The sequence below is a fragment of the Styela clava genome, chromosome 11 (genome assembly GCF_964204865.1).
Source record: "Styela clava chromosome 11, kaStyClav1.hap1.2, whole genome shotgun sequence".
Classification (NCBI taxonomy): Eukaryota; Metazoa; Chordata; class Ascidiacea; order Stolidobranchia; family Styelidae; genus Styela; species Styela clava.
Genome location: NC_135260.1, coordinates 20,456,734 through 20,482,157, shown reverse-complemented (window position 1 = coordinate 20,482,157; position 25,424 = coordinate 20,456,734). Strand labels below are relative to the sequence as shown.

General features: G+C 31.0%; 1 protein-coding gene across 2 annotated transcripts in view; it reads right to left on the bottom strand.

The window, feature by feature from the left end:
* Positions 1-450: 450 nt before the first annotated feature.
* The window catches only part of LOC120347008 (calcium-activated potassium channel subunit alpha-1-like), a 35,970-nt gene continuing 10,996 nt past the window's right edge, over positions 451-25,424 (bottom strand). The window contains exons 10-32 of one of the 2 annotated variants that reach the window (XM_078117607.1): positions 21,932-22,042; positions 20,779-20,967; positions 20,209-20,314; positions 19,709-19,828; positions 19,479-19,588; positions 19,216-19,284; positions 18,767-18,805; positions 16,890-16,976; positions 15,811-15,902; positions 14,966-15,016; positions 14,251-14,364; positions 12,197-12,311; positions 11,720-11,873; positions 11,226-11,450; positions 10,517-10,709; positions 9,661-9,753; positions 9,447-9,577; positions 8,899-9,093; positions 8,104-8,177; positions 7,778-7,927; positions 3,688-4,158; positions 1,144-1,181; positions 451-660 (exon numbers count right to left, since the gene is read on the bottom strand). In XM_078117607.1, the coding sequence (XP_077973733.1) occupies positions 590-660; positions 1,144-1,181; positions 3,688-4,158; positions 7,778-7,927; positions 8,104-8,177; positions 8,899-9,093; positions 9,447-9,577; positions 9,661-9,753; positions 10,517-10,709; positions 11,226-11,450; positions 11,720-11,873; positions 12,197-12,311; positions 14,251-14,364; positions 14,966-15,016; positions 15,811-15,902; positions 16,890-16,976; positions 18,767-18,805; positions 19,216-19,284; positions 19,479-19,588; positions 19,709-19,828; positions 20,209-20,314; positions 20,779-20,967; positions 21,932-22,042 (2,998 nt within the window). In that variant the 3' untranslated portion in view covers positions 451-589. The remainder of the gene's footprint in view (positions 661-1,143; positions 1,182-3,687; positions 4,159-7,777; positions 7,928-8,103; positions 8,178-8,898; positions 9,094-9,446; positions 9,578-9,660; positions 9,754-10,516; positions 10,710-11,225; positions 11,451-11,719; positions 11,874-12,196; positions 12,312-14,250; positions 14,365-14,965; positions 15,017-15,810; positions 15,903-16,889; positions 16,977-18,766; positions 18,806-19,215; positions 19,285-19,478; positions 19,589-19,708; positions 19,829-20,208; positions 20,315-20,778; positions 20,968-21,931; positions 22,043-25,424) is intronic. The other variant, XM_039416812.2, reaches the window with a different exon arrangement.

The following is a 25,424-nucleotide window of genomic DNA, read 5'->3' as shown; positions in this document are numbered from 1 at the left end:
TGTTGGACAACATGGACAGCAATTCTTGCGGCAAAAGAACGACACCGTTGTTGTTGAGAGTGCGATGAAGTCCCCGATAATTGACGTAACTTAGCGTTTTAAAAGATTTTCGCGGGTATCGACCATATTACTAGCATAGTACACCATGTCGATTTTATTATCCCTTTGTCTATGCCATGAAATCTGTAGTTCTATTCAGAATAAGAACCAAATTTGAGAAATTTACTATCGTATTATGTCGAAAGTAACTGAAACCTCGATAAAAATTTCGTCAATCGTTGCATTAAACAGTCACATTGAAGAAAAAAAATCAGTGTTCCTACTATTTAGCTCGTTGGCTTTCTTTGACCCTTGTTCGAACACGTGTATGTTTGGAAAGATTATTGAAACTTATCAATAAAGCTAACCAAGTAAATTTGTAAATGTCAGCAGTTAACGACAATACGATAGATAGATACACATATTTATTTTATTGTGTACTATACACTATACAGAATGCAAATCCAATCTTACTAAAAAGTAAGTAAAATTTAATTTATTTAAAAATATGTTGAGGCATTTTAGCGCCATGTAAAAAGCATTTAACATATCACATTCTCATAAAATCATCCATCAATAACACCCTTTCATCTTCTCTAGTATATGTTGCTGAAATACGTTCTGAAAAGGAAAATATATTGTGCTAATTGTACTGTTTATGGTTGTGCAGAATCAGGCACGAAGTTACGACGTTAAATATAAAGCACGGTACATTTTATAATTGGGGCCCTATTTTTCAAAAAACTATGAAATATAATAAAAAAGTAAGCCGTAAACCGAACAAAAGTCAAGATTTTGAAATGAAAAATGTTGAACAGAAACCCCAGAATTGTGTCATTGCTCAAATTGTGTATTTCGGAACCCCGAGCCAGGAGTAGAGTCGATGTCACAAGTTTTGGCAACCAGGTGTAAGTGTGTTGAATACAGAGTAGTCGAGAGTTCGGGCCAAATAGAGTTTTCCTTCTACTTGGAATTACTAGCAATAAGCAACGGAGTAAATTTACTTACATTTCAGTTAACATAAAGTGAGTGAAGACAAAGATATTATTAGGACAAATGCAAATAGAGCTAGCTAGAAGATATATTCAATTTATATTCACTTACCACGACCGTGGGTTGACTTGTCGGACTTAATTTTTCCTCTGTAAAAATTTAAAAAATAAATATATATCAGTTAAACAATATTATTATATGACTTATTATGACATATACACAAAAGGTTGTAAATTTATATATTCAATTTAACAAGAGAAACAGAGAAACACAAGAAAAAACTGAATAAAACAGGCGCGGATTCGGGTCGTAAGCGTTAGCTCATAATTTAGTAGAAACTATCGCAAAAGCTTCCATCTTAAATTAACGCTATTTTGAGTATTCTTTAAGACGTACTTCGAAGATAGATGAATAATATCGAATCAACTTGTTTCGTCGGATCAAATCAGATCTCGATTTACAAATTTTTCATCGACGCTGATAAAAGAAAAAACATTTAAGCAGAAACGAATGAACGAGAGCTTACGAATAAATATCAATTAATACTTCTCTTTATAATGTTCTTTCAATAGGCTATGTCACTAGATTAATTCACCCTTAATCGTCCATTTGTATTTGTGAGACATTTTTTACAAACATGGACTCGTGAATATAAAATACTTGCATGAATCTCAACTACTGCGACGTACACTTTACCGTGGAGGTTGTGGTTGGCTGTTTGCGAAGAAAATTTATCACCACTTCCACCGGTGGTTATATACGTTCACATTGTTTTCTTTGGGTCAGGCGCCCCTACACTATGTTGTTTTCGGCTCTGTCGAACGCTTGTGTTTTATTATAATTATGTAATTAAGTCAATCATTATAAGGTTTGTTATTGTCTGGAGATTAATGACTCAAATGTAAGAAGTACCTTTTTACGATTCAGTCAATTTGCATTGTGTTTCTTTTTTGGTATTGGTGCACGACTGCATGACACTTTTCGTGTTCGTTTGAAACTTCAATGAATATTATGTGATTTGCAGTTTTTAAAACCAAGTGTTGTAATTGTATTGCATATGCTGGTGTTCAATCGTGCTTCGAATCAAGCATGGATATTCCAATTGTTATAGTGATTATAAAGTATGCTTGAAATTGTAATAATCCTCTTCACTAGTAATACCAATCATATATATTATTGACGGCCAAATGACTCTTGAGAAATTGTTGCTCGGCTAAACTATACTTTTGTCATAAATACGTGCCTTATGGGCGTAGGTCAACAGATAAAGGATTTGGCAGTTTTGGAAAACGAATATGAAAAATTCTGTCGGTTGGGAATTCAACATGTAAATAGGTATACTTGTGCAATGCACAAAGCACTCAATGATATTTCGATAGCTGGTTAAACCAACTTGAAGTCTTAGTGTATGTGTGTCGTCTGCAAAAACAGTGAAACCCACACAGCAAAGTGAAGTGCGCACACAAGGTTTGTATTTCTAATTATAATTATATTTGAACAGATTGAAGGAAAGAAAACTAAAGAGAGAGAGAGAGTACCATTTTAAAAGAAAAAATAAGATAAATAAAAAAAAATTATTCAAACAAATTGCAATGAAAGTCAACGATAATGTTTGTGCTCCAGAATTGTTGAAATTAAATTGCTTCAAGCTGGCACATAATAAGCCTTGAATAGAATAAATTTTAGGACAAATACCCAGAATAGGAATTGTTTTCTCATTCTATTTCCATAAATTAGAATCTTACTGCTATTAAAATTGATCTATTGACATCTGAAAGTTATTCTGTTGTTGTTCATAAAATTGCCATCAACAGTATAGGAAAATCAATGACTTAATAATGAGTGGGGCACCACTTTCTAATGAAAATTTCTGATATAGAGAAGGCGAAATGCTATAAAGGTATCAAGCCACAAACCATGCTATCGAAAAAAATAGTAAATTTGAGCATTTTCTTATAGAATACCAGAAAAAAACAATCAGGTATATTACTACTGAACATGTGATTAGCTACACCTATCAAGTGAAATTTATTGGTTTGAATTGTTTTTGTTTAACAATAAAGTACAGAAAATATCCACTTCTCTTGACAGGAGAAAGAAATTACTGAAGAAAGTGAAAAAATTCTCTGTAAAATATAAGTGCTTGTGTTTGTGAATCCTTGTATTCATACATTCACAGAGTAGAAATTGTGTTCATTCACTATCTGATTTCCAAGGAAGATTTAAGATCTCATTCAAATATTAGGATTCCGGGGGAAAGGAAAGCCAATAAGGCATATTTATCATCTTCAGCATGAGCATAGGTTTGGAACTGAATAACGTATCATTTACTCTGTTATATAATTGGTTAAATAATTAGAAGAATGATTTGAATTTTCGTAATTTATAAGAATTTAAATTTCGCATATAATAAGTTAAATTCAAAATAAAAAGTGAAATCGACATAACCTTACTATAAAAACCTTGTATTGCAACACAATAGATTGTTACATAGTGACACGCTTATTTCCATAACGCTATGTATATATTGGATCACTACTATTTATGCTACTTTGCGAACTACGATGGCAGTGCACTTGAGAATAAACAGCTCAAAACCACAAGAACAACACATAAAAATGTGAAACGTGCTATGTCATCACAGGTGTTTCATACTTTTGTTGTCTTTGTCGTCTTTGATGGCTTTTGCCACTCGATCCATCAGCACTTGCTCGATCATGCTGACCCTTGAAACTAGGTTTTTTCTGATGATGAGGTGGAGACAGGGTCCTGTGCAGTCTGTCTGTTTTGTTGTGATTATTGTTCACAGCATTTGACTGAGCCAAAGATCTTTGTTTTCCAGAGAAGTCTGGATAAGTGTGCTGCCTTGAATGGGCTTGCTCTAATGTAGAGTCACGTCTATTCGGAGATTTAGGCAAGTTAGGGTAAGACGGATAGGTTGGGTGTGATGCATAACTCGGTGGATGAGTCTCAACTGTAAGAGAATTTGATCCCTGATAAGGTCTTTCTCCTCTTTCAACATCATTCCCTGATTTGTATGGTTGTGTCAGGGCATTGGATGTCTCAGAAGAAGATTGTAAAAAATGGGGTTTCTTCTGACCACCACCCCATGAAGATGTTGATGTTCTGTAAATTAACAATACCCAATCAATGCTGATTAAAAAAAAAATAGAAAGTGAAACTCAACATACAATTATAGTATTAACTTCAACTCTAAGAAGAAAAGAATATGAAATAAACCTGTTTATGTAAACAAGTATGATTGATCTTGTAAAAAAGCCAAAAAAAATATGTATTTGTACTCTCAAATGCAACAATTTTCAGCAATACAATCCAAGCAGCATGCTTGGTTAGAACAATACCCAAATCTCACAATAAATTGTTTATCAAAATATTAATATGCAGTACAGGAAGAAGCAGTTTTCATCTGAACTGCCAAAATTATCGCACAAGATTCACCAACCCTAAATAGTTTGCTCATATATATTATATGTATATATAGCAAGCAATTTATTTTCAGTTTAAAACCAAAAAGCTATCAATTGCAGATAACCTTATTGATATTTGTAAACATTCAAAATTGGTCTAAATAAAATATAGTAATCGGCACTGTTTTTGTGGAGCACATCTCCATTTACAATATATTTCATATACCATATTCAAAAAATTTTTTTTTGATTTTAATTTTTGAACTTTTCTGAATGATTCATATTGGAATTTGTTCAGCCTCTTATGATCTAATGATAAATTTTGTTTAATGTAATAAAATTGAGAAATATTAGAACATCTGCAACCAATCATTATTCATCTGTATATTTCAGAAATTGCCAAGTTAAATAAACCACATTCTTCAGAAATACTATGTACATGCTCTTTAGATACATAGATTCAGTCAAACAAAATTTAAACTGGAAAATGAGCTAGAGCTAGAATAAGTAATACAAAAGAAATCCATACAATAAAGATCACCAAAAACGAATACTGACCTATCTTGTGATTAGATGAAAAGAGGAAGATGAGAAATCGAAAAAAATTGAGAATGTGATGAAGAATGGAAAAGGAAAAAAGATGAGAGGAATTTTGTATTAGTCATGATGATTAGTAGAGTATATTTGGCATTGAAATATTTATGCCAGATTTGTCAATGAAATGTTGAGGTCCTAACTAAACTAAAAGTGGAAAGACCAAATAGAAGATTCAAACGTAACCATTGACTAATTTAGCTTTGTGACTGAGTACCAATTGACATGAAACAATGCCAGGAAAACAGTTATGTGAAAAAAATTCTAATATGTAGAAGTCTACAGGACAAATTTTTGTTGAAATTGAATTCTGGAACTCACAGAGTTTGAATAAGTCGAGTATAAAGTATTTAACAAAAATATTCACATCGAGACAGAAAAAGTTGAAAGATAAATGCGTAATACAAATACAAAGCATATAAAATTAATCAGAAGTTGTTGAAAAGTTTCTGGGTTTTCGTTCAGTCGCATTGAAATCCATAGTACGCTTATAACTTCTATGAAGTTTTTTTTGTTTATTAAGATCAACCGCCTCTTTGCTGGCGTTATGTGACCTCTTTTGCAAACTTTGTTTACCATTTGAGAATGCAGACAAGTCAGTCTTATTCAGCAAAGGTGTTGAAGAGCGTCGTTTGAAATTCGGAATAGGCAAAGAATCTTTATCATTAAATAAAGTGTATGTATCATTGACGGGTGGTGGAGTCATGCACTTTGAGTGATATGGTGGTGGGGTGCTGGACTGGGTGTAAATGGTTGGAGGTCTTTGTATTGATGATGGGGAGGTAGAAGCAGGATCTTTTACAAAGCGATCAAAACCAACAGAAGGCTGTTGCGAAGAACTGAAATAATAGAATGAAAATGAAATATGAACAGAATAAGTAAAGGATAAGTTTGAAATGATAAAAGATGTAAGATGAAGAAAGATGTGGAAATAGAAAATTTTTTTATAAATATCAGGGTCAGAGTTCAACGCAAGAAAACCTCGGCTTCGACTTGGGGAAGTTTGAAATATAAATGTAGTATATAGATAAGTTAGGTTCCACTGACTTCCATACCGGCAACAAAACTGACAAACTTTAGAAAAAAAATTAAGTTGGCAAGCAAGTTCAAGGCTAGTGTGAATCCAACAGTCTTGCTTTGACTAATAAATAATGTTGTCTAATTGGGAAAGAAAATCCCTACGCTCCAGTAAAAGCAAAATCTGGAGTTATGGATCTTTCGAAGCTGAAGAATAATTCCTTGACACATACTTCTCAGCTATCCTTAGTATAACTTGTCTAATATTAGTAGATGCTGGGCACCGATAACACCAAGATACTGTTGCTATGGACCCTATTGTTATCCACAACTTGGCAATGGTAAAAGAACTGATTTTATGTTATATTAGTTTCACATCCATTTTTATAGGTTAGTGCTTTCACTCAATTTATGACTTTACTCCAGGGAGTTATAATTATAAACCTAAAGACACAAACACCTAAAAATAAACTGAAAAATGTGAACAATTCAAGCCAATAAACTCAGTCCATACTGCAGGTCTGAGTAGTTAGTGCACCTTTAGTTTAAATCACATATATAAGCATGAGAAGCAGAATTTATATTCTCAACTTGATTTGATTCTCAACAATCAATGGTCCCTACTTTTAACATATTTAAAATTCGATGAAAGATCAATTTGTTGAGTAATTACTGATATAATATTATTGTAAGAGTACTCAATATTGAATATTTGTCTTATTTGAAAGTTTCAAATTCTTCAATGTGGTTGAATGAATGTGGCAAAGTTAAAGAAGCTTAGTTTATCGAAAGAGTGAATTTTTAAACTCGACCATTAGTGTAAAACAATTATTTGTTTGTATTACTTTGTATAGAAAAAGAGACTATAAACTACTTAAAGCTGTGTGGAATTTTCCAAATATATTAAACTAAAATTAAATCCAGAATATAATATTGTAAAAATTTCTATATTTTGGAAGACAGCGCCGTTACATAATAATTAATCATTTTTAATTGTAGTGAATTAAATCATTTCAATTAAAATTTTGTAATTAATAATATTTCTATATACCCAAAATTAAAACTAAATTAAGTACGAATTAATCGATTTAGCAACATATAATTATGATTTTAACATTGGGAAAACCATGCCTCACCCACCGCATTACAAACTTACAATAAGCCAATATCTTAGTCCGTTGAAGATAAAGATGGACCTTTCGGATATTCCGATGGTGTGGCAGACCTTGGGTAACTGCATTGAAATGGCACGAGTGTGCATTATACATCTATCCTAAAAGACTAAGGTATCAACAAAAAGCTACCCAGTGCTACAATGCGCAATCATATTGAACCGATTATCCCAAAGTCTTGTTGGAATTTATATTATCTTGGAGTATTCTTATGAGAAGTTTGTCACGACTTTTCTTGAAACACGGCTCTATACAAGCAATATAATAGTGGAAATTCATGAGGTGAACATATGAAAAGCATGAAATTCTTAATCCATATTCAGTTTGTAATGACCTTAAGTTTTTGTTGTCAAAGTAGAGTCCAGAACTGAAAGAGGTCACATTTGTTAATGAATTTAGCGAAATCAAAAATTGGATTCATAACACAAATGTGTTCATACAATGATACAGATAGTATCATAAAAATTGGTAACATTGTCTTATCAGCTTTTTTGTTTCCAGATAAATAAAATTATCTGGAAAGTAAACTCTTACCTTGTGGATAAAGGATTTCCACCACAATAATCAAACTGCATTAAGCAGAATATAAGATCAGATGGAACAAGTTTAAAATCATCTGGTGGACTTGTAATCACATATCGTTTTGATGTTAAACTTGCAACTGGATTATTGACATCACGAAACCTGTAAATACATTGAGATTATTGCTTATTTGCAAAATTAGCTTGAATTCCTGCAAATGAAATTGACTTGTTTCTCTCTGAAATAGCATTGATTCACAAAATTTTGACAGCAAAGTTTGAATTTGAAAACTGTCTATGGCAAATAAACCAATGCTGTAATTTGAAGTGATCATTTACCTGTATATTCCAAAACATAGTAGGTTGTATTTCTGTAAAGCTCTGACAAATAAATCTCCATAATTTCCACCATTCTGAAAATAAAAGATACGATATAATCAGAGAAATTTCTTTAAAATTCCAGGTATTGGTACAGTTACAGTTATACACATCCAAGCTACACTTATTCCAGTTGTAACAGTGACTATTTAAGCATAATAACCAAAGGCAAACAAAAAGGAAGGCCATATCGTTAGATACAATCCAAATTTTCCAGCAATGTATGAAAGGTTATTTGAGAAATTTATCATGAACTTGCTCTACGGTTGGCACATTATCATGCTTGGAAAAGAAACTTGTCTGCAATCGCACTCTTGATTATACCTTGGGGGTTTGCATGTTCAAGTTTCATACAGGATAACTGTGCGAAAAAGGATTACAAGACTTCTCACCATCTGCATGTACAGTTACAGATTCTTAAACATTCGGTTGCTTTCGTAAAAACTATTGCCAATAGCTGACTTGGACTGGTAACCAACTAAGAAATATTGTCCGCCCTGATATTAAGCCATCTTATTAGCATTATTGCCACCAGTTACATCTATGTTAAAAAAAATATGGAGCTAACTAGTGTAAGCAAAACGTAATGTACTGAAGTTTCGCATTAGTATACTGATAAATTTTGCTCCATACATATTTAAATTGTTGATCTATTGCATAGTTTTGCTTTCACTGGTTGTGCCCTAGATAACGTCAATATTAAACCATCTTATCATTTTTCCTGTTCCTAGAAAAAATACTCAACAATTCACTCACCCCAAGTCTTGCAAACGGGCCATCAAACAAAGCTAATTGTGCCACTCTGCATCTATCTCTGTTTGCTAAGGATTCAGCAGTAGAATATCCACCCCTCAAAGCATTACCTTCAGCGAGTATTGCTTCCAACTCTGGAGTAGCTCCCCCGGTTATTAAAGTTCTTATTAATGTGAGAGCATTGCTGTTGAAATAGGTCTGCATCATAAAACAAAATGATATTTTTATGCTGATATAAACATTTTATAACATCAGAGCTATTCCATCACCCACTGACATGTAAGAGATACTATTGTTTAAAAATGAAGTATTTCCCTGATTCGGCATTGCCGACTCAATTTAGTACACCATGAAGAGGTGGTAGGCATGATGTTTTAAACCTGATATCCTTGAACTGCAATACCAACATTGTTAAGTCGACTGCTTTAACTAGTAGATCTCTAAGTCACTTGACCCGCCAATCTAGTTGCTAAGTTAGCTCAGAATACAGCATATTTATTCACAATTGTTTATGTTGAGATTCCAGTCTTCCATGTGAAGATCGTACTCACCGCACTAACGAGAGAATCCAAAACACTGACAGCAAAAGCAGTTCCACAAGCAAAAGGTTGTGTAAGATACAATTCTGTATCAGGATCATCATCATCATCTTGATCCAAGAATTGAACATTTGTATCATTTACTAAAAAGACATAAAATCTCGATATTCCAAATGGGTAACAATGAATTTCATAAGTTTTTCTATATGAAAATATAGATACTAACCCAATTCAGTTATCATTGGAATATTTGATCCACTAGTTACACCCTGTGATGTATCATGAACATTTGTAGCAGGAGTTTCATGTGGTGGAAAACCTGAATAAAATAAATGCAGTTGCTCACTTTGGAGTCATACAATATACAGCGATAAAGTAGAAGTATATGCAAAGAGTGTTCAATGACTTTTGACCAAAAATGCTCAGAAAAAAAGTGAATTTTTTAATTGTTCCAACATAGACTATATCACGCTGACATCAAAGAAATACAACACATTTTACCCATTGTTTTTTCGAAGTATAATACAAATAATACGAGTATAGTACATACTGTTGAGTGGTTAGTCAAGACATTGCTACATATAATGGAGAATAACATAATATAGAATAATCACAATCTTTATTCTCGTTTGACATATCAGGACACATACATAACATACTAAAAATGCATATTTAGAGTCAGTGGTAAAACAATTTAAAGGCAGGATCTTCTGATTTTTATTGAACATGAAATAAACCTGAATATCAACTTACTAAATTGTTGCTATTAATATTATTTGTTTTAAAATTTTCTGCAGATGAAGATGGTAGTCTCTCTCAGAAATTTTTTTAATTTTTAAATGATGAACCAAGAGAACCAGGAGACTTGTGTTAAATGATTTTAGTTTGAAGTAATTGGGCCACCATGTAGATTTCCAGATCACCAATTGCATTGAGCTGAGTTAATGGACACCATATCTCGAGGTACAGTAAAGGTAGAGGTACTGATTATAATCATATATATCTACATATAAGCTTTCGTGTAATTTATTCGATTCTATTTTCAACTTTAATCAATATATATATATATACATACACTTTACCTCGCGAGCTAGCCTGCAGCAGACTGATGCTGTTATCAAATTGCATTGATTTAATATTAAGTGAAGCTAATATAGATTCTTTATCTTGCAATGATGGATCTTCAATCGCATTCTGATTAGCGGATAAGATAACACACATATCTGATAAATTTACATTAACAGCACGTAAATCGGCTCGGCTTAGTGGAGAACCCTGAAAAAATAAAGAAATTTAAAAATATTGTAGATATAATAACATATAAAGTAATGCCCAATTCGATTTACATCTAAACACTGTACGATATTAACTTAGTTCACCATTGGCACCACTAGCTGTGATATGCATTTGAAATAGGCTTAATGATAGTAGTATAGGATTACCAAATTTATCCTGGTTCGGGGCAGATAAGACGGCTTAATTATATAGCAAACCACAACCTCTATTCCTACATGGAAGACAGTTGTTTGTTACCATGAAATTGATTTGATGACTCAATTACTCCCAACCATTTTAGGATAGTTCACATATAAACATTGCATTATTCACTTAGCAAATTCATGAATGTGCACATATTAAACTGTCTAAATAATGTATGGAACAGTAGACCAGGTGTGTTGGCCAAAAATGTGGTTGGTCATGGCTCTCCATATGAATCTTATCAGGTTTTTTTTGCTAATGGAATAAATAAATAATTCTATTTTATAATGAAACTATCAAATGTGTACGCACTGGTAATATAGATATTTTTGGAAAGTTGCAAACAGTATCCCATTCTCTTCTGATAAAACCAAGATCTCCAAGAAGTACAATATGTTTTAGTTCATGATAATGAAAGTTTGATGCTCGCAAAGGCATTATAAAATTTCGCAATCCCAACAAAGGACTTTTTGCATCTCCGAATATACAATTGATGATATGTCCATTGAGAACTGTGTTCGCAGCTTTGTCTCGACTCTGTGAAGAAAACAAGTCATCATGGTTAAAAATCATGAGTATGTATGATAAGTAAAAACAGACTTAAATGGATGCCTTAAATTACCTGTCAACTGGTATCTGCTGTTATTTAAATAGTGACAGTGAAATTATATCTAGCCATTAGCGTATGTGCAGTGCTTACAACTCCTTCATCAGTAATTTATTCTATTTTAGTCGAGGGCTCGCAATTTTGCTCTGAGTAAACATTATCGAAGCCAAAGACAGTACTATTCCAAGTAAATTCTTACCAAAATACACTTTTCTATATCTTTAGCAGGACACCAATGAAACATTCCAGTAACATCATATTTCATTGCAGAATCGACATCCTGTGTACTTTGAACATTGGTCGCTGGTGATATTATGGATGACAAGAGTTGTGTATTGGAAGATTGGTCTTTTCTGCAATTCAAAAAAAAAATACAAAATGGTCAGCCAAGGTTTTCTCCAACAAGCAAGCATATGCACAATGATATCTGAACTAGTGAACTAAAGCCATCTACAAGGGAGACAATTCAAATAGTGATTGGAACGATATATCCTACTACTGTTCACACACTTTGGTTTGGCAACTGGGCAGTCGGTCACAGTTTTCCTTATGATGAGATGTTAGTGAATTTTCGGACTATTAGCAGAAATAGCAAATCATATAATTGTTAATAATGGTGATACTCAACTTTTTTTTATATGAATATACTAATATATAGTATAGCTTAATATCAAACCTGTGCCTGAGACTGTCTGAAGGCTGTCTCATAAGTTGTGTATTCGTAGTAGGTAGTGAGTCTTTTTGTGAAGGAACAGATGCTTGCTTTGTGTAAGGCGGAGGTGGTATTTCAGCTAAATATCAAAAAGCATTAGTATCGGCACACAATTGTTAAAATAAAACCTTGATGGAACAATCAACATATAATATGGCAAACTAGCACAAAAAACAAAACATTGAACTGATGTATATTATACTTCTATCCAATGCTGGTATTATTTTCAAGTGTGAGATAATAATTTCAATAATTATAATTCATTGGGCCTAATCTTTAATAACTTAGCAACAATCAAATGCAGAAATTATCAGAGTTCCAAACTCCCATATCATGGAATTAGCTTAAGTAAAGTCAATAAATAAAACGATAATTCAAACAATTATTTACAATAATAAACAATATACTTAATTTAACTATAAATAATGTCTATAGCTAATTTCCATGCAAATAACAGACATAGTTCAGTGAAACAATGCTGTCAGATGTAAGTATGATGCATTAAATGAAAATGATGAGTTAATGAGTGCCAATGAGCCATGCCTATTGTGTGCTTTCACAATTTAGACATGTTTCTCCCATACAATTTGATCATAACAAGTTTGAGCGAACGGCACTCAAATTGTATTGTAGAATGCCAGCTGCCAATAGACAAGCTGTGACTACAACTGGAGGTATCTTGCATGTATAGAAAAAATTATCAATTATATCATTTTTTCTAGCATGCCTATTTAGTTGACTTATTGGTTTTAGAATAGGTTGTTATATGTTTCGAATCTAAAATAAATCGGTAAAATTAGTGAATTATATTAGAAAAATGTACTTAATTTTTGTAAGTAACCATGCATTTTTTAATGATCGTACTTGATTATAATAAGAAACTGATTCGAAACACAACTCCACATGGGTGAAAGACATATCAACCTAATAATTGATAATTACTGTAACAATTAGTTAAGGTGTCTCTTAGAACTTTTGCTCTAGCAAGCTCAACCTATAGACCTCACTCATCTATTATATTATTCTTGTATGAAAGCTGTTAACGTGGTTGACATGCAACTACAATGAAAACTATAAATGAAGAGAAATTATAATAATGACAGCATAAAATTCAGAAGACAAAATCCAAGGAACAAAAATAGTGAATGTGACAAGTTCATGTTGTGCTAAAATAAAAATAAAATCTGGGATTGATAAATAATTCAACCATGATTTGAGCAGCTTTCTCCAGAGAGAGCTATTAGGCTGCAATAGAGACATATTGTGATATAAGTAGTGGGATTTCAAGATGATAAGAATTTACATACAATATTCTAAGCATATAATTGTAAGAAAAATTTTTTGAACAGCATAGCTAAATAATAAGTTTGTGTTGACAATGGCCGCAGGTTGTCAAATAAAATAAATATTTACAGCAATCATCATCTTGAACCCACTAAGTTCATTCTCTCATGTCCATAATGTTTATAGACATTTTTACTGCACTTACGGTAATTGAATCAGTATCCTATGCATTTAATAAAAGTTATCAAAGATGGTATAAGAAACTATTTTAGTTTTAATTATAGTAGTTTTTATCATAACAACATGGTTTAAAAGCCAAAGCTTCTTCATGATTTACAAGCAGGCAGGCAGTTGCAGCATTTTAATTGAACCTAGTTTTAATTAATGATAGTTATTAATGATTAATTCAAAACTGTGTGAATAGTTGTGTTCGAGGAGTCATTTACATAAATATTATTGTTGTAAGACTTGGCTTCTGAATTACACAATTTTTGTAAAACAAAAGTAATGATTTAATAAATTAGTCTTCCAGAAACAACAATTCATTTTAATAAACACTTGTACAAATAAAAACCGTACAAACATGTACCGGTAATAATAAAAAAAATTCTTGCAAAAGTAAAAATATCCATTCAGCAACTGAATTTAGTTTATGATGAAACAAAACAGAACAGAACAAATCATAAACGGGGACAGAGAACAGATGCATTCTGCATTCCCAATGTAAAATTTACCGCGATGCATTGGGGGAACCGAACAAATCTGTCTGTCTGAATTGGTGTGGTTGCCATCAAAAAGTAGACATGAACCTTCCGATACAACAAGGGTTTTTGCTTTCTTCCGATTGCCTATTTTATACAATTTTGAATCAAATTGTGTTTATTATTTAATGTTGTCGAATCGCTCAACTGGGGTTAGAATGAATTCTCTAGCATAAACAGAATCCATTTTTAGCCACAAGATAGTAAGTTTTTATACAGAGTTGCTTGAAAATAAACATATTCACTGGACAAACCATACATAACAAATAATAGATGGCATATACACACATAACGCATTAACAGAATAACATACATGAAGCACAAACAGCAGCAAAATAAATATAATTATAGAAGCATCATTAATTATACAACAGTCATAATATTTTAAATAAGCTTGATATGGAATTACATTCATGATATAACAAGATTCAAATAAGCTGTCCCTTGGTTAAATTATGGTTAAACATGTCACAGCCATGGTTTACTAGCTATGTTAAAGCAAAACTGCCTGAAAATTTTTATTCAAATTTCAATGTTTAAAATTAATCTTCAAGTTGAAAAAAAATTGTTGACAGTGGAATAGAATTAATTGAACCACCAAAACGAAACATACAATTAGTAGGAATTAATTAATCTTTATTTATTTGAGAAGCAAATTAAATATAGCCACCATTGAACAATGACTTACCGTGTACTGGTTTGCTGCTCGGAAATACAAACAGGTGCGACTTGCGCTTGCCTGCAGTATCGAAAAACAGTCAACTAATAACACAAAATTGACTGATATTTCACAGTTTTAGTTTAATAAGAGAACGAAAACAACAGAATATATTCACATTAACATTTATCATATACAAAAACATACAGCTCACATATCAATATGCTTGGTAGAATAATATAAAGTATCTCATTACAGAATAAACGATTACACAAGTACAGAAAGACATGGCATTATTTTGGAATTATTAATTCTCTCAAATAATAATTGACATTTTGAATCTTTTATAAAATTCCTTTGGTGAAAGAGCACTTTCTGCTTGAGTACAAAATTTATAAATTAACTTAAATTCTTTATATTACTCTCATCGAGTAGTTCAAAAAATTAATATTCACAAATTCTTCTCATTTTACGAGATACCAATAATCAAACTATTAATTAACAAAGAATTTCATGCATTCTCCCATTACATGCAGCCATGCATTACATAAAACATAAGCAAAGATATTTAAAGGGAATTCAAAAGAATTTGAGTCAAATTAAAAGGTGTAAATGAGTGAAAGAGATTCAATTTGAAGTTTTAGGAAAGATAAATCATCAGTACCGTATATTTTGAAACAAGTAAAGTTGAATAATCACCACTATCTTCAATGAAATATTATAGTTTGACCATTTTTTGATGCCACTGTATAAATATGCCATTTTGATATCGGCATTTTTTGAAAGTACAATTGAATGAATGCAAACGTTTGTATATAAAGCACGCACATAACAATACAAAAGCGCCACCATCATGCGACAACCACTTTTCTTACTTGACAATTCTTTTTTTCGTCGGCATTCGCATGATTTTATAAGATCTGGGTATGCGATATCCTCATGACATGATTTGCAGTATAACAGTGCCCTATGGTGATAATTAAATAATATAGACGCCTTACTCCATAACACATGGGTATACAGCGCACTGTGTGATATTTGGTAAACTAGACATTTCAATATTCAATTTGTTGAATCTTTTCAAAATAGAATTTGCAAGGAATATTAGTTTCAAAAATTGTGTGAAAATCATGTTTTTTAGTCAAATTTAGTATATTTAATTTTTACAGTGAATACTGTTATTCCAATACTTTCTTTTCATGCACGGCAATTGTTTTCAATTATATTAAAACTTGTAATTACTTGTAAATTCTCAATTTAGAGGAATCTAAAATATGATTGGAATTCCAATGATTTCATATAGACAAGCAAAGAAATGAATTAAAAAAAAAAAAATTAAAAAATACATTCAAAATTTCTTTAAATTAATTAAACATATATGCAATCTGTTAATGATTAACAGACGATGGGCTGAAAATTTAAAAGTAAAAAAATTGAAGCAAAGTATAGTATACTGAGTTAGAATAGAAATAGAAAAACTAAGCATATGTGTAATTATAAAGAAAAAACAAAAGATCAAATCTTCAACAACTAAACATGCGCAATAATTCCAGAATTATTCAAAGTGCATCAATTTTTGACTTCGCTTACTTTTGAAATGTTCGCAAACCTGGAGTTTTTTCTCATCATCTACATTACCATGACAGTCTTTGCAATAATAGAATGCTCTAGTAATTGGAAAAAATGTTTCGTAAACTGACTCAATATTTGTTTGTTTTATATTTAAAATTTGCCCTAATCAGAATTGCAATACAGTAATGAATGTTGGAATGAGACTTTTTTGCTGCTATAAAACACACAAATCAAGAAGTAACAATAATATGAAATACGGGATAGGTACTTCGTCGAAAAACCCTGCAACACATCTATTAAAAAATTGATTTACCCTTTTTTGCAGGGAAGAAAATTGATCATTCAAACCTCAAAACATTTTGTTGCACAATTCTCAACTCACCTCTTTACTTCCTTAGCAGATTGTGCGACAAAAAATCCAAGTGTTCCCTCCTGAATTTTAACGTGATTACCTGGGTTGATCATAATTCTGAAACATTAAAACAATATTATCATTGTCACTCAATCATTACCACAATCAAATTTGTTCCTCCTATGCAACGTAATAAAAGGGGTAACACATAAACACTTGTTTAGAGTGAAGTCATGAAAACGCTGTATAGAAAAAATAAATGTTATGAGTTAAGATTTTATTTTTCACCAAAATATTATTGATAATGAAAACAATTTTCTCAAAACTTTCAAAAAAACCATTTAAGCATATTTTACGCAATGAATATTTAGTCCTATATTGCCAAAACAGGATTACCGGTACTTTCATTTCCAAATACACGGATGCTGAAAAGCCAACCCTTGGGAACTGTCAGGGTCATGGTTTAGAATAAGTCTTCATTATTAATGGACGTGACCTTTCACTGAGGATCAATTTTGAAAAGCGCGAATGTAAACTTGTCATTCAATTAATTTTCATGAGCATGGCCAAAGTCACAATCCTCCAAATATTTAAATTCTTTCTCTTTTTTTTTTCGTGTGTGATGTAAATAAACAAAAGTAGTGACATCTTGGTGTAAGACTGGCAAAGAGTAATCACTTTTGAATTGCATCTTTTTGAGCTAATATGTTTTTGGGAAGGTTGATAATTTTTTAGCTACAGTGAATTTTATTATACCAAACTCGAAATGCGAACTCGAAATATTCATCCTGTGATACTAATCTAGCACAGAATTAATTTATAACAAGTAACAAAAGAACTATAAGACAAGCATGCTCGCTGAACAAAGATTGTCAACTACACGTTAGTGATAATGTGATATTATTCTATAATTATTTCTTGAGCATCAAGTGTATTTCACACTTCTGTGTTATAAAAAGCAATGAACATTTTTGTTATTTTGTGTTTGAATGTGTCTGTTTTACTAATTTTATTACTTAAAACCAAGCACTTTTTAGTGAGTCATTACCAACTAGTTTTGTGAGATTGTCAGATGTCTTGTTTGTATTACAGTAAAATTTAAGACTGGTGTTTATGTTAAAGTTTCAATTTTTATGTGATTGTACTGTAGATAATTTGTATGTATGGTGCAATGTGATTTGTTTACACAGTTTAAACAGTATCCATAAATTTCCTTCCACAAAAATTAGGAAGTATTTATTTTTCACTCCACGCTCTCATGTTCACTTCAATTCAACTTCAATTATATTTACAAATCAGGAGTAAGTAATTGATGTTTAATGAGGTGAATTTTGCAATATTAATTTGTGGATAAAATGCTGTATATTTTTGAATTATTTCATCAGTCCCCAAAAATTCCTGATTACAAATCTTGATAAATATGCCATTTTTCGAAAACGAACAAAAAATCCAACAAAGCCAGCAAATGATAATTTAAATTTTTTTCCAAGTATATACTCGTTTTACATGATAGCAAAGCCACACCTTTCATTAGATAAAATATCTACCAGAAAACACAAAAATGTATGCTTTGTTATTAAAATGCAGCAATTATATGAGATCATTCAGCCATGCAATATACTAATCATGTGTTATCTTTTAGACAAATATACCAGTACTGTAGGTTGTCAGTGAAATTTCAGAAGATTGTATTATAACAGATCAGTGGTTTTCAACATTTTTGGTTGAGAGGAACCCCAATGAAATATTCTAGAATAGCGAATAGCAGTTGTAATGTGGGTGTTTTAGATGATTTTAAAGCATTAATTTAGTGTTTTCTAAATGTTTTCCTTTCTTATAACATGTTTTAAATGTGGAATATTGACTTGGCAAAGAAGCAGAAGCTTGGTGCTATGTGTTGGACATACCGCTTAAAATGGTGGTGTTGTCTACTGGAATACCGTACACTGTAGTAAAAAAAATTAAAGCTCAAAAACAAAGCAGTCCTGTTCATGGGAAAGGAACCAACTTTGTTTGGCCAACAAATATCATGAAAATATCCTTGAGCTAAATAAACCAGTTGAGCAAATTGCATTCAGATACAATTTGATAATAGTTCTCTATCACTTTGGATCACTTGGCAATGTCAATTTAAAAGCCAATTCGAGTTTGGAGGATTACTTTAGAAAATAGGAAGTGATTTGCATAAGCAATTACTCTAATATAAACAATATTGAAATAACACTCCTAACACTTTTTGAATGTATCACGATATGCGAATTACCAACTTCAATTTTCTCTTCAAATTAGAAGCACTTGTTTATCTAAAATAATTATTTATAACTCTAAATGATATCTTATATTAACTAATACTTACTTCGTTTCATCATTCTCATATTTGACTTCAATTGCAAGCAGTAATAACTTCAACTTCTTGTAACAAATTCTATAATGAAATTTAAAAAAATATTAAACTGTATACTCAGAAATCATATTTCTTCTTTGACTTAGTTATAATTCGATAGAACATTTTATACAATTTTCATTTTTCTTGTATATACTCATATGGATTCAGAATCAGTGCACTAAGTATTGCATTCAACATTACAGGTTTAGTGTTTAGGTAGCTAAGAGACTCACTCGCAAACTTTTGGAAACGAATATCCAACAAACGAGCTTGACATATATTCAGTGTACATCTCTGATCCAACTCCAGCTAAGTAATGTTTTTGCCATGAATCTTCTTCAATCTAATTTAAAATAAAATTTATACAACATTATATAAAGAAATTCAACATAAACATAATAAATCAATAGCCAATTTAGCATTTATAAGTATTCCTAAGAAAAAGACTCTAACATAAAATCACCTTAATATAAGATCTCATAGAAAATAAATTTGCCATCAAACTTGAAAATCCTGGTGCAAGGCATGATTGTGCAATGAAGCCTAGTTTGAGTTCAGCAAGACAGATAACGTCATCTCCATCCTGTGATAAAAACAAAATATATCGTACTCTTGATATAAAAGCTTTGAAATTATATGATGAAAGGTGTGGCAATGAGGATGCCATATATTATAGAAAGTATTATTGCCAGGATATAGTAAGTAATTAGGTAATCAATGCCAAACTGGGAAAATTCCTGTTCTTCGAAGAATAGATATAAGTATCTGCTTGTAAAAAATTCTTTCTACTTTTGGTAGTTGTAAGATAGATATTGACGATTAGATAAATTGGTCAAGTTTTGAAAATTCATATTAATCAAATCTGTCAAAGCATTTTACATAGAATAAAACTCGAAGAAAAATTTATAACAGCTTGCCTCCATATATCGCCCACTTATTAACATAACATATAAATTTACCCACCTCTATACTCCAGCTTGGAATATTGAGTAAATGTGCTTTATTGTGATATTGCATTATCTGTATGATGATTCTCACTTTGGGGTGATAATTCTTAATTGAAATTACTCTAAAATGAAAAATAAATAATTTGAAATTTTGATTGACTCAAGTTTCTGTCTTATATTTGGACAAACTTCACAGAAATACTGTGTTCTAGCTGTATTGTTTGTTAATATATAGCACCTCATCTCACATAGAGTAACTTGAAGGTGGACAAAAAGAGATTATTTACTTTTTGGAAAATTGAATCTGCGTACAGATCAATTCGGAAAAGATTTATTGTTATTCTCGAGGTATGAAAAATATAATTTCTAATGGACAAATTGATTTGCAAGTTTCAGTATTTAAAGATGGAATAAGTCACTATAAGGGTATTACTTTTATATTTTTTTTTATACATTCTCTGCGAACGAAGGGATGCAATATGCCAATATTTAAGCCCAACTTTTCCTTTTCCTACTCTTATTTTCTTATATGAACTTATAAAGTAGTTAGATCATACTCAGCATCCATTTTTGATAATTATCTTACCGCATTATATTAGATGCATCTTCTGCATCTGCATCTTGACAATATTTATTTGCGAGTATTACGCACGAGTCAGCATCTTCCATCTTTACACGAGACAAATCATTTGAATTTAGAACAGAACCTTCAAAAAATTCGACCTGAGTGAAATGTCGTTTGAATAAAGCCTCAAGTTCTAAATTAGGTGGAATCCTGTAAAGTATGAACATAAATAGAAAAGGTCAAAATGCTGACATTTTCGAAAGATAAATAAATGTCAACCGCACAGTGAAAATTCAGACACATTTGCTTATAAGTTCGGCACAAACAGCGAATAGGATAATATTAGAAGCTTACATCATCATATACTGAAATCCAGAATTTAAAACTTTGGTATTTTTATGATTGTGATAAATGTATATCTTCTTACAGATTTCACTCATAAGGGTTGGGATATTCAGTGAGTTTAGTTCTAGCAAAATTCAATATTACTGTCTTCTTCAACCAAAGATGAATTTTAGAAATTGCGACTTGGAAATGGGTGAATTTACTGTTGCTTTACTTGAAAATCGCTTTCTTGCTGCATGATCATAATTTAAATTAAATTTAGAATGAAACATAAAAATTAGCCATTCAAAATATTGAAAATTGAAATTGAAGAATATAATAAATATAATTTGAATGAATCTGGATCATATAAATGGATCGAAACCTAACAAAATAAATAAATAAATCCAATATCCATGTTGTAATTGGCACTCTATAAGTCTAAGGTATGGTATATCAATATTATTTCTTGTGAGGATAATTTTATAATCTATAGTTGACTTTGTTTAGATTACTTAAATGAAAAACTTATATTGAACACTTCGGACTTAAATAATGAAATGATAATAATAATTATAGCGCCATATAATACTCTATAACGTTTGCTTGTCTAAAAATCTTCCATAAAGTATATTTGATTAATCACGATCAGTGATTGATTTGCACACTTAAAGTAAGCCCATACATGATTAAAGTATTGTCAATCATTTGAGGCAAGTAATTCAATTTAAGAGTTATAATAGAAATACAGTGATAATAATAAAAAAATAAGAAAAAGGTATATTCATAGGCATCCATTTCACAATATGGATGACTGGTCACAAAAGGCACCATACAAAAAGCTACAAACCCATGTAAAAATAGGACTTCCACATTGACATCGTCTCTATCTTTGTGTAAGAAGTCTTTTAGAAAATAGGAAACACTTTCCAGAGTGATATGTCCACATACGACAATATGCCTGTAATAAAAATAACAGGTATTCATTCAACATTTTTCATAATTAATTATTCATATCAACATAGAATATAAAATCTAAAACAATTTCATTTCGATAACGTGTGTTATGGGTACATCAGTACCAAAATAAAAGACAACAGTGGCATAAAATCACATATTTTAAGCAAAGGTAATTTCAAATAGGCCATGGGCCAGGTTCAATTACACTTATATAATTGAATTTTAAATATCTTTGCATAATCTATCTGTGTATCCTTACTCAATTATTTAAAGAAAGTCAAGACTCAATCAATTGAAATATGAAATATCATTTCTTACTGATAATAACATACTACGTGACACAAAAAAAAAATTTAAATTTAAAATTACGTCTTCGAAATAAAAAAATTTATTTAACACTTAAACTTCTGTTTGTTCATGATTGTATCCAAAGGTTTCAGTAATCTAGGACGCTTCACACAGAAGTTAGGTTTTTTCTAGAGGACCTGACTTTTTTGGGTCACACTGTAATATGTAATTTTCTTTTACAAAAGTGTTACTTATCAAGTTACTTGATAAAGAAATATAGCCCCAAAAAATTTTCAAATTCCCCTTAAAAATTAAACATCACTATAAAGATGTTCATTAATGACAGGCTTGGTCATGGCAGTTGGATCCAAAGCGGAACAATTTCCTATTTTGGTTTTGGGAGCTGCAACATTTCATTTGCCACAAAAACTAAGCATTGTATATACAAAAATGCTATAGAAAGTAGTATCTTAAGTAACTTGACTCATTATGCAATAGAACAATTTTCCCCAACCAGACAAGAATTTTTCCCCAGGAAGAAATTTTATTTTTGGCAGGGGGAGGGGGGGGATTTTACTTTTTGTTTGAGAGTAGTTTAGGTAATATTATTTCTTATTTAGTATTATTGTAATGCATATTTATGAATACATTATAACTATTCAAAATGTATTGGAAAAGGGTGGGAACCATTACAATAGGGTATTGTTTAAATGATGTGAACGTCAAATTTTTTTTGTTATTTGAATGGATAAATACCATAAAATTTTTACATAATTGCTATGTAAATTTGTTACGTCCATCGTAGTTCATTGCAAGTACTTTATGCAAGAACCAACTTGAACTGTTCCATTGGCAAGCATGAAATTGTGAAACAAGACCTCATGGGAAACTTTAAATAAGATTAAAGATAAGTAAAAGAATGTGGCTTATTGTGAACTACAATTCAGGGCAATCCAAAGAGCATGATAATTGCATTTTCCACACTTTTTAACAAAACTGATTTTGGAAAAACAATTTCATGCAAGCACTGTTTCTCCCAATTAACAGTTCATGTCGTGTCATAATTGAATGATTTGTTCTCTCCATTTCCGATTACGAAGAATTTTGTTACAATAACAAAAACAAGAATCTTCTTAGACCAGAGTTTCATACAGGGTGATCTAAAAAATCATAACCCAGGTCATTTGGAAGTATTGTAGTGGGAACATATCTTATCCTATCTCCTATCCTAACATAACTTTTATACATAGTGTCCTAGATTAGGGAAACTTTTGAGTCAATAATATACAAATAGAGTACTTTATGTGTTAAAAATTTTCTAAATTTTTGTAAAAGAATTTGTTTGCTTCTGTTTTTTGAGGCCACCCTATTTCATGATCTCTGCTCTATGAGTTTTTTTCACTAGGTTAACTAGTATTCAGCTTAAAAAGCCCAAGTTTGACAGGTTGCTGAAGAAGAGACTATATTAGATTCTGAAATGATATTAAGTTATTTTAATGTAACGATTGTATGCTGAATTACACCATGTAAACGATTTCGTTATACAATGTTTATGATATGTTATATGATGATGACATGTAAGGATTACAATTAATTGGCATTGCGGACCAAATTTCATACACCTTGGGTGAATTGTGATTTAAATCCAAATTGTGTAATTTGCAATGCCAACTCAGTAAAGTCTAATGCTCTAACTGCTAGGCCAGTGATTTTCAACCTTTTTTGTTTCCAGAACACTTATTATATCATAAAGTTCTTGCAGAACACCAAATGAAATTTTCAGATTTTTCGAAACTATACAATGAGATTACCCAATATTTTTCTCACTACAGGTCTACAAAATATTTTATAAAGTTATTATTAACTTATATTTTCTATACAATCAGTTAAAACATTCTTGATTGTAAGCATCTTTTAAATGCTGTAATTATATATTAGAAGTAGAGTGTGCGAAGATGCACATCATTTTCTTTTTATGTCCGGAAGGATTCACCTTAGTTATAAATAGAATTGGTAACTGCATATAGCCACACCAAATTTATTTTTGTGACGTAACTACCGTAATTGAATTAATCCGCTGCAATGCCGCATTAATTGATAATTTCGTGCCAAAAGAAAAAGTCATTCTAAAGTTGGTGATGCCTTGATACCTGAATTTATTAAAGACTCTTCGATGACAGAGATGGATGGGTAATTAATTAGCTCCCGATTTAACCTTGACCAATGTTAATGATCTGGAGGACGCTAAAGTGATGACATAAGAATTATATTAAAGAATATCAATGTTTTTTATCAAGTTTTGAGAGTTACATAAGAGAGTTTACTTAAAGTAGGTTTTTCAAAATTTTATCATTGTAAAAATAGCAAAAACCTTAATTTTCACTGAAATTTGGAAAGTTATCAATGAACGTACATCTGTGATCCAAAAGAGTTCTACAAATATATAAAAAAATAAAAACATTAATTTTGGAAAGTATGACACATCTTTTTCATAGCATTTCTAGTAGATGAATATGAACATGGGATACTATTGAAAATTTCAATAGGTTCAATGAATAGGCTGAAGGGAGTGTCATATCATCATATCCAACACTAGCAGTAATAGTCATCAAATGGTGCATATCGGGCGATGTACACTATACTTTACTGTCAGTAACAACTTATATTAAACACAGACAAAGTATAATTTGTCAAACAAGAGCAGTAATTGAATTTTCAAATAATTTTTCTCAAAACAAGATTGTGACAGGCAGTGTGGTTAGCATAAGTATGGCAATAATGAAATATTGATAAAGATTATTATTCTGTATTCTGAAAAACATAAAAAAATAATTATAAAGCATGTTTATTTAAATCCTATTTTCAAAATATGTCTCATTAAATATTTATAACTCTTATTTAAAATAAAATGATATTTTGTGGCAAAACATAAAATTTATAACTCAAGTACAGTATCCTTTAAGATCTTCATTTTGTTTGAGTTCATTTTTCATGCATTCAGGAGGAAATAGATATTTATAAGAGGAAAGAATTCATACATCTCACTGTAATAAATTACAGTTACAAAAGACTTTCTTGTAGAGATGGGCCGGGAT